Source organism: Rattus rattus, chromosome 4, assembly GCF_011064425.1.
Source record: "Rattus rattus isolate New Zealand chromosome 4, Rrattus_CSIRO_v1, whole genome shotgun sequence".
Lineage (NCBI taxonomy): Eukaryota > Metazoa > Chordata > Mammalia > Rodentia > Muridae > Rattus > Rattus rattus.
The window spans coordinates 115,768,932-115,786,894 of record NC_046157.1 but is presented as its reverse complement, the minus strand read 5'-3'; the positions used below and the strand labels follow the sequence as shown (position 1 = coordinate 115,786,894).

Below are 17,963 nucleotides of genomic sequence, written 5' to 3'. Positions count from 1 at the left end.
GGAGAAGGTCCCGCCTGAGATGCCCATGTGGTCACTGGGGCAAGAATCCTGTTGTCAGGAAGTGTGCGCCCTCCTTTGTCACCCTGCTTCACCGTAAATTCCCAGCATCTTCGCTCTTACGAGCATGCTTCACACTAGAAGCTACAAAAGCAAATTCCTGGTTTTTCAGAAACCTACAGTGTTTTCTAAAAGAAACAGGTACTGTGTTTGAAATTCAAGAGAAACATCTGCACCTCCTTTCTTGCAGTAACTATTATAGAGTAACTATTCTTCATGTGGATTGTCATCAGCAAGACAGCCAAAAGATACATTTCACCAAGTTCTTACCAAAATCATCCATGGGAAACATCTAGGAAAAAGGAAATTTTGCTTTAAGTAAATAAAGTGTCATTTATATTTCTTAGATAAAGCAAGCAATCCACTCAAGAATTACAACAGTTTAAAAACCAATCCAAATACAGTTGAGCGATAGAAGGGGCAGTTCTGCTGAGGTATTATTTTGATACTTTGGTCTCAGAAGGGGTTTCCCCAGTGTCCAGTGTCTTAAGCAGCCGGAATAGGCCTGCAGCTTCCCGTATCCTGCTGAATTCAATGCAGAAGGCCTGCACTTCTATAAACAAGTCCTGCACGTTAATAATTTTGTTACGGATCAAAGACTGGAGAAATACACACACAAGACGCACCAAGCGATTCTGGAAAAGAAAAAGGAATGAGTTTAGAAACTTGTATTCTTGGCAGATGATAATGTTATAAACATTTATACTACTCACCTGCATATATTTATCCTTAATTTGTTCACAAGTAGAAATGCAATTGGATATGTATAGGTGAATAAATTCAGGAGGTAGGTCCACAGCTGTAGTTAATCTGTTTCACAAAAGAAAAGTTGAGCTGTTAACTGTTTGCTAATATGGAGAAACTGTAATCATGAAGCCCACATTTCCCTGTGGTCATCTAATAATTTATCTGACCCAGTTCTCTAGTTTTAAACCTAAGAGCCATGGCCATTTAAATGTCTGATGCTTCTATGAAGTCTGTATCATGAATTACACTCTGTAATGGTCCTTTAAGCAATGAGTATCCTATCCCTGAGTACGCCTGGCTGAATCACTGTCAGTCACGGTCTCTCCCTTCTAAGCCTCAAATCACCTCAGCAGTACAAGCACTATGAGAGGCAGTGTGTGTCTGAGGTGAAGTATAGACTAAACAGAACAACCTATAATCAGACTAACATGGGGCTTTGGAGCAGTAACAGGAGCCTGGCAAAGCCTTGAGAGGTTACTTAGCTGATAATGGAACAAAAGGCCTTCCTGAGAGCTGAGCAAGGCAAGCAGGCTTGGAGCTGCCATTACACAGAAACAGCAGCTACGTGACAAGACAAGCTTAGTCCATAAAGCCAAGAGAGGTCTTCCCAAATGAGAAGTGAAGCATAAGAAATGGAGTCAGGCTTGCCTAGCAAGCACAAGGCCCTGGGTTCGGTCCCCAGCTCCAAAAAAAAAAAAAAAAAAAAAAAAAAAAAACGAGTCAGGTTCAGCCCAAGAAACATCACAACTCTTCTAAATTCTAAATCTATACATCCTTAAGCCTAAGGCACTGAAGTACTTTAAGAAAGCTACAACCAGCCGCTACGTCCACAGAGATTAGTGTTGTGCATCAGCAAGGCTGCTTGATCCTTGGACTTAATAAATATGAAGGAGCTAGGAAACAAGCAAAGATGGGACTTGACTGACAGGTAGAGGCAGTAGCACAGGAATGCCGGGAGGGAGAATCCATGAACTCTGATTGCTCCATCTAACGGCAGAACCTAGCCAAATGCAAACATAGCAACTGCATCTATAGTAGAGGAGGGCCCAGCAAGGAGAGGTGGAAGCAAGCAGCAAGCTCTGCACAAGTAGCCAGGCAGTCTGCCAGTGATGGTCTTACCAAGCTTCCCTTCCTCTCCCAGCCCTCTCCTGTGCAGAGCTATCAGCCCAGCTACTGTCACCAGGTGACCAGCACATTCCTTAGTTCAAGGTTGAAACAACTGCCAACTTATATATGGATGCTCAAAATGTAATCTGATTCACACCCATGATTCCAGCATTCAGAGAATGAGGCAGACGAACTGCTATGAACTTGAAGCTACCAGGATACTATAAGATCCTATCTCCAAAAAAAAGAAAAAAGAAAAAAACTACCTCAGAAAATTAATACCCCATCCACTTCACTGCATTTAGTTCACAATTTACCTAAACTAATTATATCTATAAGGAAAATAAAAGACAAAAACTATACAGAACACACCAACAGGGAAGGGACTGTATTCTTTCCTTGATGTTCATTGAGCAAAATCAAGAAAGAACTGGGAAACTGGGTATGCCAGTCCAGATCTTTGATTCCAGCGCTTGGGGGTTGGAGGCAAGTGGATCTCCATGAATCTGAGGCCAGCCTGGCCTACAAATTGAGTTCTAGGACAGTCAGGGTTATACAGAGACTGTCTCAAACAACAAAGCTGGGAGAATACTAGTAACCACATGACAGCATGCCTAGAGGTCCAGTTCTAAGACCCACACATGCATGCCGCCACTGCTGGCTGTCAAGGAACATAAAACCTGAATCTCTAAGACAGTAAAGTAAATTCAACAACTGAGTTCTTACAAATTGAGATTAAATTAAATGCAGTGAACACTAAGGACTAGCTCAGGGTAACAGAATCAGAAAAGGAAAGAGACACTACTACAGCTTTTCAAACCTCTGGGTAATCTGACGAGGTACTGTATACCTACCAGCTCCGGCGGAACATGAGCACTTACCGATTCACAACTTCCATTGAATGTAAGGACATGTCCATATTGACCAGGACCGAGAAATACTCGGTGATCTGGCTTGACTGCATTAGTTTCAGCAGCATTTCTATAGCGACTAATGGGTTGTTTTCCACTAGGTCTGGAAGTTTTGCTGGAGTAAGGCCAATGTGATAAACAAGTTTGGGATCTTTTTCCAACTCACCCAGGAGCTAAAAACAAAACGAAACAAAAAAACACAAGTTGAAAGGTTCTTGGGTCATATTAGACAACTTTCCTGCATACAAACAGAAGTGTTTATACATAAATTACAACTATCTTTGTATTTGTTAAATTTCTTCCCTCAAAGCCAATGTTTACTATGTCTCCATATATTTTCAGTGATACTTATCTATCTATATTTTTTTTCAGTGATTTGCAATGATACAAAAATAAAGGACAATTAAAAAATCCATAGTCCTCCTTCCTCTAGACATTGACAACTTGGTTTTGTCTGGTAGTATACAATTTTTTTTTTCTTTTCTTTTTTTCAGAGCTGGGGACCGAACCCAGGGCCTTGTGCTTGGTAGCAAGCGCTCTACCACTGAGCCAAATCCCCAACCCTGGTAGTATACAATTTAACAATAGTGTCATTCTTAGAAATTTTAATTATCAACTTCTCCCAAAACACACACACCAAGTTGAGTGTACTGGCACACAGTAATACAAGCACGGAGACAGGAGGCAGGTAGCCTGGGATACAATAAGTTCAAGGATATCTGAGGTATATAGGCAGACCTTTTCTCCATTTAAAAAAAAAAAAAAAAAGCTGGAATAATTGAGAACAAGAGCCATGCCCTGTCTTACCGAAACGCCCCAGAGAGGGACAGAACAGGCAACACTTCTGTCTTCCACCTGCAGTACTTCACAGCTCAAAACACACCCATGCTTTGCAAATCCAAGAGATGGGAAAACATTTTTTTCTCTGTCCAAATATGTACTTTTTCTCTTTTAAAAATCCATTTACTTTGAGGCTGGCTTTGAGCTCCTCGTCCCGTGGAGCCTGGCCTGTAAGTGCTGAGTCTCAGTCTCTGCCTCCCACGTGCTGGGGTTGCAGGCACGCATCACACCCATCCCTTCTAACTCTCTATCTCCTTTTACCTACTTGTGTATTCAACACTGGACCGTTTCATGATCACCTAAGAGCAACAGACTACAACTGTTATCAGATCACTTAAAAATATTTGGGGGGAGGCCAGGACATAGTTCAGTGGTCAGGAGCACTGCTACTCCCTAGAGGACCAGGGTTTGGTTCCCAGCACTCACATGGAGGCTCACAGTATCCCTAAGTCCGGTTCCAGAGGATGGTGCCCTCTTCTGGCATCTGTGGACACTGCATGCACATGGTACACAGATATACATGCAGACAAAGCACCCATACATATAAAACAAAGTTTTTTAAAAATCTGTACTTTAGGGGCTGGGGAGTGGCTCAGTGGTTGAGAGCACCGACTGCTCTTCCAGAGGTCTTGAGTTCAATTCCCAGCAACCACATGGTGGCTCACAACCATCTGTAATGGGATCTAATGCCCTCTTCTCGTGTCTGAAGACAGCAAGTACTCATGTATAAAAAATAAATAAATCTTTAAAAAAAAAAATCTGTACTTTAAATAAAAAACTAGCTTGGAGGTAAGTGTGTCTTCCTACCAGTTCTAACTTGAAAGTGTGAAAATCTAACAAAGTCTACAACCACCTGGTGTCTTTGCTCTGCTTCCTCAGGGGATCCATCTAGTTGTAACTTGGGTAGCAGGAAAGATAACCTCAGTCTACCATTAAACACTGTAGCTAACGTCTAGAGCATTCCCTGAACCTCCTTTTTTATAAAACACTAGTAACCCCATACACCATCCAGAGTCACTGTCCAGCCTGATGCAGTAATGCAGATGATGTGCCCGACTGAACAGTGTCCGACTGACACTCGCCCTCTCCTACCTCTCTCTGAGACAAAATGGAAGAGTCTAGACATTTTTAGTCATTAGACCTCTTGTCTCAGCGGAGCAAAACTGCCAAACAAGGAAAGGTCAAAACACAGCGGCTGGGATTGTGAAGACCTCTGATGCTCCTGCTGGTTCACATCAACAACTGACTGCCCACTTACTACTTCCTGGGAAGAAAACTGTGATGAGCACAGATGGGACAGTGTAATCCATACATACCTGTGTTTGTTGGGGAGAGGACAGAGGGCTTTTGAAGGCTTTCGCCATGATCCTCTTGATCTCCACACCAGTGCTATTCTTCACACACATTGACCTGTCCCATTGAATGGCATGCTCGGGTTCTGTAGGATTGAGCCAGGCCAGTTCATCCTCACATATGTGGAGAGGTGGTGGTGGGCGGATGAACTCTGGCCGAAAATGACCTATAATGAGAGTAATACAAGACTATCAGCAAGCTAACATTTACACACACCCTATATGCATTTAATCAAGTATAAGAATGCCTTTAACAAGGACACATTATAAAACATGCTTCAAATAGTAATAACATAAGATCAGAGTTCTGCTCAAATTATAACCAACACACACACACACACACACCAGCATGATGCCAGATACCAAATCTGTTTTTTAGAAAGAAGAAACCATAAGCATGAATTAAGTTTTGTTTTTTTTTTTTTTTTTTTTGGAGCTGGGGACCAACCCAGAGCCTTGCGCTTGCTAGGCAAGTGCTCTACCACTGAGCTAAATCCCCAACCCCATGAATTAAGTTTTAATGCAAGCATATCCACTTAGGCTGAGGACGCAGATGTCAACTTGGCTGATGATTTTGATTGTTATCTTAAAGTCTCATTATGTCCCTGTCTGTCCTGGGATTCACTATGTAGACCAGGCTACCCTCAAACTCACAGAGATCTGCCTGCCTCTGCTTCCCAAGTGCTGGGACTAAAGGTATTGTCACCATACCTAACATAAAATTAAAATTTTATGAGCCCCCCCAACCCCCTTTCTTTCTTTTTTTGGCCCCTAGGGTCTCAGAATGCTATACATCGTGCTTGGGGCTATCCCCACAACTCAAGGTTGATGTGTAACTCATCAGTACTTCTGAACTAACATTGTCCTTCACTCAGTAGCTACACAATGAGAAGCCAGAAGGAAAAGCTAACGCCTCATCCGACAACACCTGAACACACAGCTTGCCCCGGTGGTGTATTATGTTCTTATATATTAACACCTGCAGCCTAACTCCAGTGACCCACAGTGCTATACACAAACAACCACGTACAATAAGACAACTTTACTATAAATCTCAGTATTTAACACGATAGACACCCAGTCCTCTATCCAGCTGTGCATCCTGCCTGCCTGCTAAGCCCCACAAAAGGCCCAGGAGATAAGAACTTCGTAATTTCCACTACACTGGGGTACAAGAACTCCCTCTCCCTGTTTGATTTTACCCAGTCCCATCACAGCCTTCCAGAGAGCATTTTCCACATAGGACAGAAGGTAGTTCATTGTATTATGGATCCCACTATCAGCCAAAGTGGAGATCTGGCTTGTTCCTGGCAAAGGATCACCAAGCCAATTATCTCCAGGGTCCCCTCACCAGCATCACCAGAGTGAATTCCTGTTACCTCTCCTCACAAAGAGCCTTCAGCACAAGGAAGTACTTCTCCTGAGAGGTAGGGATGCTGAGGTGCAGCTATGCTCAGTTATGCACATAGCTGACCAATGGTCCATGCAATCAAACCCAGAGGCAGGTGGATCTCTGAGCTCCAGGCCAGAGTAAGTTATAGGATAGCCAGGGCTACTTAGAGAAATCCTGTACAAACCAAACCACCACGTAACTGGAGACAGGCTTGTAATGAGCTGAAACTGCAAACAGTAAACCCTCTTATGCCACAGAGATTACACCGAATGGAAGTCACATTTGACGTAAGCTTCAAAATCCTGGACGTCCTGTGACCAGGGGATGATGCTCTACCCCCTGTGCAGAATGTCTTCATCACTCAAACCACCCAGATGGTACCCATGGGTTTCTGTTTGGTTTGGTTGGTTTCCAGGGAAAGCAGAGTAAGGACTGTCAGCTATGGTCAGACAGACAGACGGAGATGGTAAGACTACTAGGTATAAAAGGACCTCCACTGGACACACGTAAGGGAGACTCATCTCGGGGGCTGGAGACATGGCTGACCTGTGGTGTCCTTTCCTTTTACACAAACGCTCCTGGGTTTGAACCCAAACACTGTAAACAAACAAAGCCAGACTTGGCCATCTCAGTCACCATAGCACTTGGGAGACAGAAGTATGAGGACCAGGACTTTAAGGTCACCCTCAGGGGGTTGGGGATTTGGCTCAGTGGTAGAGCACTTGCCTAGGAAGCGCAAGGTCCTGGGTTTGGTCCCCAGCCCCGGAAAAAAAAAAAAAAAAAAAAAAGAGTAAAGGTCATCCTCAGCTACATAGAAATTTTTAAGGCTACTCTACAGTACATAAGAAAGACTATTTCGAGGTTGGGGATTTAGCTCAGTGGTAGAGCGCTTGCCTAGGAAGCGCAAGGCCCTGGGTTCGGTCCCCAGCTGTGAAAAAAATAAAAAAAAAAAAAGAACCAAAAAAAAAAAAAAGACTATTTCATTAAAACAAGAACATTCACTTTTGTAAAATCTGAACTTCTATCTGCAGGCAGGCATATATGTATACACGTATGTATGTATACAGGTGTATATGTGTGTGTATGTATGCATATATGTATGTGTACACACACACATATATGTATATCAAACAAGTAATAAACATCCTAGTGTAGAACTAGTGGCTGGTGTTTGCTATACTCTAGATGGCAAGGCAGGAAGTCTGTTATCAGTGAGCACAGATACTACAAAACCCTCAGAACTCCAGAACGCTGCTAGCCTGTAAACCTGAGAACATAAAGCCGGCTCACACACACACACACACACCTACTTTCAGTAGGTGGTCTGGACAGACACCTACTTTCGATGGGCGGCTTGGGTCCGCTGACTAAAGACTCTGTGATCCGAGAGGCAACTGAGCTGTCAAACGCAGAGTTAGAGGAGTCCGGGTCCGGGTCACTGAGGATGCTTGGGAAGCTAGCTTTGCTCTGGGTTGGCAGCTCAGACTGACGCTCTGGAACAGATTCAGACAAGGAGCATTTAAAGCACTTAAGCTACACCTGTGATCCATACCGGGAAGGTAGACACAAAGATCAAGCATCCAAGGCCAGCCCTGGCATTTGAAACTGGGGGCAGGGAGAGGGGAGAGAGAACATTTTAAAACTGAGAACACCATGAACAGAATGGGTACAAAGTAAATATCTTTAACTCCTATAAACCAAACAATAATAATAGTAAAATAACCCCAAAAGAAAAGATGGAGGGAGGTGGATGGACGGCAGGGAGGTGTGAGGCTGAGGCCGGGTTGGGGTCAGATGCACACAGAATAAGGAAACGGAAAGGAGAGTGAAGGAGGGTACTAGGATACAAAGGTGTAATCAGGGCAGGAGCCGTCAGCCAGCAAGAGCTCAGTTAGAGGCCAGCATGGGCTGCACAGCACATTTCAGGACAGCCAAGGCTACACAAAGAAACCCACCAGGTCTCAAAACAAACAAACAAAGGGGGGGGGGGGTTGACAAGGCAGGGAGGCCAGGGCAGGATGGGAGAGGATCAAACAAAAACAAGCAAAAGTGTAAATTATATATATATTAAAAAAAATCTTAATTTTCTTTTTAAGTAGAGAATCTCAAGGACCAATAAGAATGTCCCAGTCGCTGGCCCTTCCTTACCTGCCAGGGCTAACTGAAGGCCACTAATATCCACAGACTGCCCCATGTTTCCGACATCCATGAGCGCAATCTGGCGAGGTGTCTTTTTGAACAGCTCCCTCGGGGGTGCCAGCATGAGCTGGGAAAGAAAGAACTTTTCTGGCGGAGTTATAGGAGGCAGAAACCCTGCAAACAAAAATACATGCCGATTTCTCCACAAAGGCTACTTTTAAATTTTCAAAACTTAACTTTAACAGTTAACTTGACACTTAGCTGTTTCCTGTTCGCCACACTGTGAGCCATTTCTATGAACTAAATGTAACTGAGTTCCAGCTAATCGAATATGTACATTTAGTATACTCATATTAGTCCATAAACAAATATATCACTTGAGACAATGTGGATCTATGGAAACGTCAGTGAAACTTGTGGTTATCAAATACTTTGAGTCCTGCAAAGGCTAAAAACTACAATATGGTAGCATTCTGAAATGCTTTCTGAAATGCAGCCTGTGACCAGAGTCCTGGGCTAGGCTCGTAGTATAGAGGAAGTGACCCTGGGTTCCATCCTCGGTACATAAGTTAGGGGAGCATCCTCAGATGTAAACCTGTGCCCGATCTTTGCAATGCTGCAATAGTAAACATTCCACAGTATTGCCCGGGACACATACTTGCATCTTGGAACGGTTAATTAGAAACAACTTCATCCTCTGCTCCCATGACATTACAGCAGACAAAGGAAGAAGGGAGGCGGCTGCAAAGACTTTAGATGTTGTATAATGCGGATCTCAACCTGCCACTTCTTCAGGTTCTTAATATCGACTTCTTTACTCAGAGGCTTTAAAGAGGGGGTGGACTCTGCCATTGGCTGTAACTCCGCATACCTCAGGACCTTACCTGAATGAACCGTATCTGATATACTTAAAATAAGTCCAGACCATCGGTGGGCTTGTACGATGCGTTGGCTTTTTCGATTGGGAGGGATCATCTGGGGTGCAGTGAGTTTGAAAAGAAGCTTGCAACTTCTGACTACCCACCCCCATTTTAGTGGAACAAAGTATGGAAAGGGAGGGAGGATCGATCCTCTCTGAGGAAGCCGAATATGTTCCCAGCCGACGAGCTCCCACAGAACAGCTGGCTGCGGGTCGTACCTGAGAGCGGGGGCCGATCGGGCTCCTGTCCGCCCCGGGCTGGCGGCGCCGGGTTGAGCAGGTGCGCGAAGCTGGCCGCGAACGGGTTGGCGGCGAGCGGCTCGGTGCGGTACATCTCCCAGAGAAGGTAGAGCGCCGTGAGGCGCTGCGCGGCGCTGGGCAGCAGGTCCGGCTGCTGCAGCAGCATCACCAGCACCGAGCCCAGGCGGAAGTGGTCGGCCTTGCTAAAGTAGTGGTGGAAGGCGGTGGACAGGCCCTCGAAGGTGCTGCCGCCGCCTGCCTCTTCCGAGATGATGCTCAGCAGGCTCGAGAGCTCCTTCGGGGTCAGGCTCATCCTGCCCGCGGGGCCTCCACTCCCTGACCCGGGGCCACCTGCTCCGCCTCGGCCTCCGCTCGAGCCCGCCGGGCCGCTCCGGAACGCCGCCTCCCGCGCCCCTCTGGGATCCGCTGAGAGAAGCCGGCCAGACGCCGTGCTCGCCCCGCCACCGGGCATCAACCTCGCCCGCCTATCCTGCTTCCCGGCCGAAAGGCCCTGGCGCCGGCTCGCTGCGTCCCCCGCGGCCGTAAAGCGCACCCTTCTGCGACAGCGTCGCAAACAAAACAGCGCGTAAGTAAGGCGAGCGGAACGGAGAAACAGCGCAGAGCCCGGCCAAGCCGAGGTTCCGGGGACGCGAGTGGGCGGGGCAATGTGCCCGGAAGTGGGCGGGGCGCCGCGGAGGGCGGGGCCGCGTGGACTCAGTAATGTAAACTGTGGTAAACTGTGGTTAAAGCCCCATGGGAGCGATCCTAGAGTGGCGGGTGGCGCCAAGCCATCCCAGTCGATCGTGCCTAAGTTATAATTTGAAAAATAGGTCTATCTTGTCCGATATAACATCCTTGATGGCTCATGGTGAGATTACCGGCACCAAGAAGGTAGAGGCAGACGAACCCCTGTGAGTTTGAGGCCAGCTTGGTGGTCTACACTGACAGACCCTGTCTCAATCAATAAGAAAGAAACAAAAATCCGAGAAAGTGTCTCAAGAAATACTCGTTTTCAAAGTCGTTTGTAGTACTTCATTTTCCTTAGCCTGCCCTAGGGCTCTTTTTCTGGCCACCTTGGCTGAATACTGGAAAACCCTGGAAACTTACATTACAGATGGCTGTGAGCCCCTATGTGGTTGCTGGGATTTAAACTCAGAACCCCTGGAAGAGCAGTCAATGATCTTAACCGCTGAGCCATCTCTCTAGCCCCGGGAAACTTCTTTATGTACCAACCTCTTGGTCCAGGTCCCAGACACCACTGCCTGCTCCCCACTCCCATGCTCCGGGTGGTGACTAGTACCCACTCTAGAATTACAGAAACCAATAGAATGTCATCAGCATCACCTGCTAGCTACCCTGTGCTAAAAATGGCAAACAGTTCAAGAATTTTCTATTTACCGGCTAAAATCCTCAAGGAAATTTTGAGGAACGGGTGTTGAGTATGGCGAATTGTTTAGTTTGCCGTTAAACCTGTGGAGGGATTCTGCCAATGAACGTTGCAATCAGCAGAAAATATAACTTGGCAAATGATTCAAAATACCTCTATTATTATTATTAATCAACTACGTTCTCTTTGAGCCCTTTTACATTGTATGCTCTATGACAACTACTCTACAATACTAAAACCCACTCAAGCTAGTTATTGTTGTAACTTATTATTAATTAGTAACTTAAATGTTGGTATAGTATGGGTGCTTCAAGATGTTTGGAGGTATTTGAGCACAGCAATACTAGCCCCAAATAGAGCTGATTTTCATCAAGGTTAACACGGTACCAAGAGCTTCTTTATGTTTCCAATCAGTTTGTTTCTAGGACTTCTATGCTATCCCCACAAACAGAGCACATTTTCACAGTAGAAGCTGACTTCCTCTCCCTTCCTGAGGCTGCAAGTCTGGAGTTATCAGCTCTGCAGTTCACCTCTGAAGCCTCAAGGGGAGAATCCTTCCTAGTCTTGTTCTAGCTTCTGGCATTTATCCAAAGCCCCTGATCCCCCTTAGGTTAAAGCGTCTTTTGTCAGGTGCCCTTAATTGTTATTAAGTTTCAAACCAACTGCAGGTTAACATATCAAAGCTGACCTGGCTGCTGGCTTTCCCCAGCATCCCTCGGTTCCTCCCTAACTGGACATGGCTGGCATACCCCCTCTCTACCGTGAACTCCCCTTCCAGCAGGCTCTTCCCTATAGGATCCAGACATTTTGATTACCAGTTCCTTTGTCCCTTTAGACTCCTGACTGCTGCACATGGTCTCCCCCTCTCCCCACAAGGTCCAGCTCAGTCTAGTCATGTCCACTCTGGACGTCCCTGCCTCTACCTGCACTCTACCTTTTATCTACAATAAACTTTCTCCCCACAATACCTGGGAGCAGTCATGTCCTCTCCTTTTTATTTCTTTCCTTCAGTCATGTCTCCTCTAAGTTTCTCTGTGGCCTTCTGCTATGGAAGACTGTGCTGTCAGCACCATGTGGTTGTTGCTGTTGGAGCAGCTGGAATTACCCTTGCAAGGGGGCCGGGTAGGCTGATGAGCTCATCCAGCTTAAGGATAACCTTTGCTCATGAGTCTCCACTACAGCACATTGCAGTGACGGCCAACTGAGCCACAGACCCTAACTCCTCCTTTCTGACTGCAACTGGTATTTTATTGTTGTCCTTACTACTTCCTTATTACTTTATTTGTTATGTGTGTGGTGCTTTGCCTTCATGCACGGCTGGATACCACATACATGCAGCACCAATGGAGACCAGAAGAGGGCGTCAAATCCCCTAGAATTAGAGTTAGACAGTTGTATGCCTCCATGTGGGTGCTGGGGATTGAACTGGGGTCCTAGGAAGAGCAGCCAGTGCTCTTAGCCTGTAAGCCATCTCTTTGGAAAAGATGCCTATTCATCTTTTTTTTGGGGGGGGGCGGGGGGGTCCTACTGGAGAGCCCACACCAGTATGGAAGACACCTAACTCTGCTGGAAAACAAAAAAGAAACAAAACAAAACAAAACAAAACAAAACAAAAAACAAAACAAAACAAAACAAAAAAAAAACCCATTTATTCCTCCAAGAAAAGATGTCTTCTTAGTACATTTTCTATTGAATGCCACAGACTGGAATTTGATTATAAACTTCCCACACACACCCCACACACACCCAAAAATGGGTTGTGTTTTAAAAGGTTGGTACCGAGCTGATGGCAGTGTTTGGGCAATTCTGACATCTTTAGCTTTAGGGGGAGCCTAGCTAGAAGAAGCAAACCAGCAGTGGTAAGAATATTCATCCTTGACTCTTTCCTGTCTGCTCTTCTGCCTCCTGCCCGCCATGATGCCAAGGGCTCTGCTCTATCCAGCCCTCCTTGCCCTGATGGAATGGCGCATGTGAAACCATGAGTCTTTGCTCCCCTAAGTTGTTCTCTCAGGTGCTTTGATCTGTGAAGGTCACTGATATCGTGAGTAATGTTTTTTTTTTTTTTTTTTGGTCAATGTTGTTAATTTAATTTTCTAAAGCAATTAACTTTATGTGTATTAATTTTATATGTATTCTGTAGGTTGATGTCTATATGCAGGTGAGGGCTGGCACCAGTTAGGTCAAAGCCATGATTGGAAAAAAAAAAAAAAAAAATTAAATGGGGGGACAAAGTTTTTGTAAGGCAGAAGAGAAGGAGAGGGAGGAGGAGAGACAAGATGGAGACGGAGAAGGATGTCCCAGATCCAGATGGTAGCTGGGATGGATTTCTGTAGGCAAATTTATCTTCTCTAGGTGGGTGGTTTATATCCTTATAATTGGTTGTGAGTTTATCGTGTGGATGTATTGTGGATTGAGAATTTAACATAGAAATTTGATTGTTGGGTTGCAGTTTGTTGAGCCTTGATTTTAATGGGTCGTTGGGAGTTTATAACATAACTGTGTAAGGGACAGATGTTGGGAATGTGAACAGAGCAGCGGCAGAGGGTGAGAGGGTAGCTGCCACTAGGACCGGGGTGTGGATGCTAGAAATGTGAACAGAGCCCACAGTAAGAGAGCTGCGAGATAGGCGGTCTCTGTATGAAACTGTTGTGGCAGCCACCTGCCTGGGTCAGAGAGTACTTGGGGACAGCATGGAACCACTGAAATAAATCAGTGCTCGTTCCAATGACCTGCTGGAGCCAGAACTAGTGAGAGCGCAACCGCAAGGGTACGCGTGGGAACTGGTTCCGCCATGTTTTATTTTTACCACAACAGTATTCTGTCTACATGTATATCTGCATACTAAGTGCATGTCTGATGCCTGAAGAGGGCAGAAGCAGGTGTCCGATCTACATGGAAGAAGAGTACAAATTCTTAAAATATTTCCTCTGACACACCATAGCACCCATGTGCCCACAAACGTACACACACACACACACACACACACACACACACACACACAAAATAAAACTTAAAGAAATAGATCCCCACTCTATATGGCAATGCTATATTAAAGAATAGCTATTAGTGTTGTTGGCCCAGGAGTGGTCCTGGTTCAATCAGAAAAGTTTTGGTCTCCTGTTTTTGCAGCTTGAGTTTGGTAGTGTTCTTCTCTTTCTGTTGCATGGAACAGTCGGGGAAGCATTTGTATTAACTGGCTACCTGAAAGAGAGCCATCTACTCCAAGAGAGGTCTGGCTAGGAGGCTGGAATTTAATCCTGAACGAGGGCCAAACTCTCACCCATTGATCCACAGAGCAAACATGGCAACCAAAAGGAATGAGGAACTTTCATCTCAATCAATCTTTCACAGGCGTCTAAAGGGAGAAGTGGGTTCTGGTGTTGCTAACACAGAACAGCACACAGAGCTCAGTCAGATCTTCCCTACACCCACAAGTTGCTGCCAACATAGTGGGGGATGGGGGAGGCAGGAGAGTTGTTGCTCTCAACACATTGCTACAGCTTATAGCAAATGGTCTTAGACCTGATTACACACCAGAGCGGGGGAGGAGGGAGGGAGGAAGGGAGAAAGACAGGGAGGAAAGGAGGGAGGGAGGGAGAGACCCACTGCTTTTGTAACCATTTGCAACAGTCAGTATAGTCTAATTAGCTTTCCAAGCAGCGTGAGGCTAAGAAGCGGCGTCAGGATCCACAGCGCCCCCTTGTGGGCGACACTCATACCAAGTCCTGAAAGCAGTGTGCGCTCAGACATCGGTAGCCGGCCTGGCACACCATGCTCCTTGAGTGGCAGCCCGAATCGGGATCATAGTGTTCCTGTATACTGCTTTGATGGGAGAAGTAAGACTTTAGCATCCCCATCTCTAGACCTACTTTGGCTTGCACTCTCAGGTCAGGGTGACATCATGGGACACTGTCAGGGCAGCTGAGGGACCAGAGGGTCTTCTGTCACCCTGTCAGCAGCAGGTACATGCTTTCAGAGGACAACCTCCCAGGGTGACACCTTCCACGTCCCTCCGTGGGCAGCAGCAACTATAGCCTACAGTACAGAACAGCAGTGAGTTTATCGGAGTAACTATGCTGGACAAGTTGGGTTTTCAGGACAACTGTAGCGTTTGCTGGGACTCACGCTCCTTAGGGGAAGACACCTTAGCACCTTAGCCCTGGCTGGATGGGGAGAGCGCTCAGAGATCTCTCTCTGGATCTTACACAACAGCCACTCCGTTTAAAATGCAAAAGGGTTGGGGATTTAGCTCAGTGGTAGAGCGCTTGCCTAGCAAGTGCAAGGTCCTCAGCTCCGAAAAAAAAAAGAAAAAAAAAATGTGGCAATACCCTTGCTCGTTTGCTGGCGTCTTGTGAGAGGGGATTGTGGAGGCCTTCCTAACTTTGAATTCACCTCGTAGCCAAGATTCGCCTTGAACATTCTCTCTTCTTACCTCTAGTTTCTAAGAGCTGAGACTCACAGGCGTGCTACCCTACACCAATTTTAGGCAGTGCTGAGAACCCAGGGCTTTGTGTGTTAGACAAGAACTCTGCCAACTGAGCTACCTCCCTAGCCCTGTTCCTTCTTTGTTTTCCAGAGGGCTCGGCCCCTGCAGCCATCTTGAAAGTCCCCTACTTCACACTGAAATAGTATCTCCCTAAAGGTCTGAGGTAGAAGATAGTTGAGTTGGAGATGCTGGAGGTAGAGCGAGAGATAGGTCTGACCAACCCTAAAGACTTCACATAAGGGAGCATCTTGGTGACAGCAAATCTGTGCCCTGGCTTCCGGGTTGTAGCCACACATGTGATAAGTTCTCAGGCAATTATGCACACTCATTGTGGCTTTGCGGGTTTCCTAGTTGTCACTCTATGGTGCGCTTCTAGAAGATGTTACCATTGAGAAGAGTGGGAGAAGTGTAGTCTACACATTATCCCCTAACTTCCATTAAATTTGGGATTATTTGAAAATAAACACTAAAACAATCTGGAAACATTACTCCTCCTCCCTAGAAACAATCAAATAAGTACATATATTAGTATTATGTGACTGCGCCTGTGTGTTTGTTGTCAAGGAAGACAAAATGAAGTGGCCATGCTGTGGGGCACTTGAATCCAGGCTGGAGGCCATTGTTAGTCAGGACTGACACATCCACAGCTGAACTTTTAAACTGGGCCAAACCACAGTTTCCTGAAACATTGTTTCCCAGCCTCTGCTGACTTTCTGAATTACAGGGCTCTTCCCCAAACCACCCAGAGACTACACACACCCATCCCCTTACTTACCAATGGCTTAACTGTTGCCACTCGGATTATGATCTCTACAGTAAGTGAATTAGGTAATTAGCAACCCCACCCCATGGGGTTTAATACGGCTCCCATTGTATAAAACCACAGAGAACACTCTCTCTCTCTCTCTCTCTCTCTCTCTTGCTCTGTATATGTTTTCTGCCTATATGCCTGCCCGTGCCCCATGTGTCTACTCCCTGCAGAGGCCAGAAGGGGGTGTGGATCCCCTGGAACTGCAGTTACGGATGTCAGTAAATGTTAAACCACTAAATGGGTGCCGGGAATCAAACTCAGATCCTCGGCAGTGCTCTTTTTTTTTTTTTTTTTTTTTGGTTCTTTTTTTTTCCAGAGCTGGGGACCCGAACCCAGGGCCTTGCGCTTCCCTAGGTAAGCGCTCTACCACTGAGCTAAATCCCCAGCCCCTCGGGAGTGCTCTTAACCTCTGAGCCACCTTTCCAGTGCTAAGATGTGCATCCTGGTGCGTGCGCAGTTGGAGATCATAATCCGAGCAAGAAAGCAGATAGGGATGTTTCTGTGCACGCTTGGCTTCTTTTCCCAAGAAACATTGTTTAGTTGCAGCCGGAAGAGAGAACACTTCAAAGGTGCACTGGTAAAAGACTTTCTCTATGGGCTCCAGCCCCACTCAGCAGTTAGGGCATCGGCTCCAGTGTGAACTGCATTTTCCTGGAAGAGTCACATCTGTGTTGAAGATTCTACAGACTGATTAGAACCTCGCGGCCATATGGGACTGTTGTAGGCAGTCAAGATTATCTCAGGCTATCTTTTGCTCCTAAAATAGCTATTTATTACCCGCTTCTGTGTCTGATCTAACATCCTCCTCACTTTTAGATAACACACCCGCAATGTCCTGCTAAGCTCAATGTGCCTCCCGGAAGCAAAGACTAGGGGTGGTACCAGACAGCGCCTGCAACTTAGCTCCAGGGCTTCTCCACTTTGCCTTAAACTGCCTACGTGAAATGCATACCGAAGTGTTTCCTTTTGATTCGGTTTTGAAGTTTTAGGGATTGAATCCAGGGCCTTGAGCATGCTAGGTAATGCTCTACCCCTGAGCCACACATGAAGCACTGTATTGGTCAATGTGTTGCCTGTGTCTGCCTTCTGTTCTGAGACTATAACTGTATCAGAACATAACATTCAGGCCCGTCTAAATCCATATTCTTAGAACGCTCAAGTTTAGCTTGAAATAGACTACTGTTTGTTTGTTTTTGTTTTTTGAGACGGGGGTCTCATTCTGTAGCCCAGGCTAGCCTCTTGCATGCTATGTTCCACCATACCCAGCTTTAAAGGATCTCTTATTTCGCTTTGGAGCAAGAGCTGTGTTTGTTTTAATGCCAGCATATCTGGCTGTTTTCTTGGTAAAACTGTTCTGACTGGGGGTGAGATGGAGTTTTACTGTGGCTTAGATTTCTCTGGTAGCTGAAGATATTGAATGTTTCCATGTGTTTCATGTGATGACCATTTGCGTTCTTTTAAAAATCATTTAATTTATTTTCTCAGGTAGTGATTGATTGGGCTATTTGTTCTTGGGATGTTTCATTTTTTTCATCTGTTACACTTTCTGGCTACAATCCCCCACTGGATGAATA

The 17,963-nt window shown here is 45.8% G+C and overlaps 1 protein-coding gene across 1 annotated transcript; it reads right to left on the bottom strand.

Annotated features, from left to right (window-relative positions):
• Positions 1-364: 364 nt before the first annotated feature.
• On the bottom strand, positions 365-10,308 carry Cnot11 (CCR4-NOT transcription complex subunit 11). The gene is made up of 7 exons (XM_032900986.1): positions 9,685-10,308; positions 8,556-8,720; positions 7,748-7,900; positions 4,979-5,181; positions 2,793-2,995; positions 771-867; positions 365-692 (listed from the first exon to the last, which is right to left on the bottom strand). The coding sequence occupies exons 1-7, from the start codon at positions 10,175-10,177 to the stop codon at positions 495-497; spliced, it is 1,512 nt and encodes a 503-aa protein (XP_032756877.1). The 5' UTR covers positions 10,178-10,308; the 3' UTR covers positions 365-494.
• Positions 10,309-17,963: the final 7,655 nt, after the last annotated feature.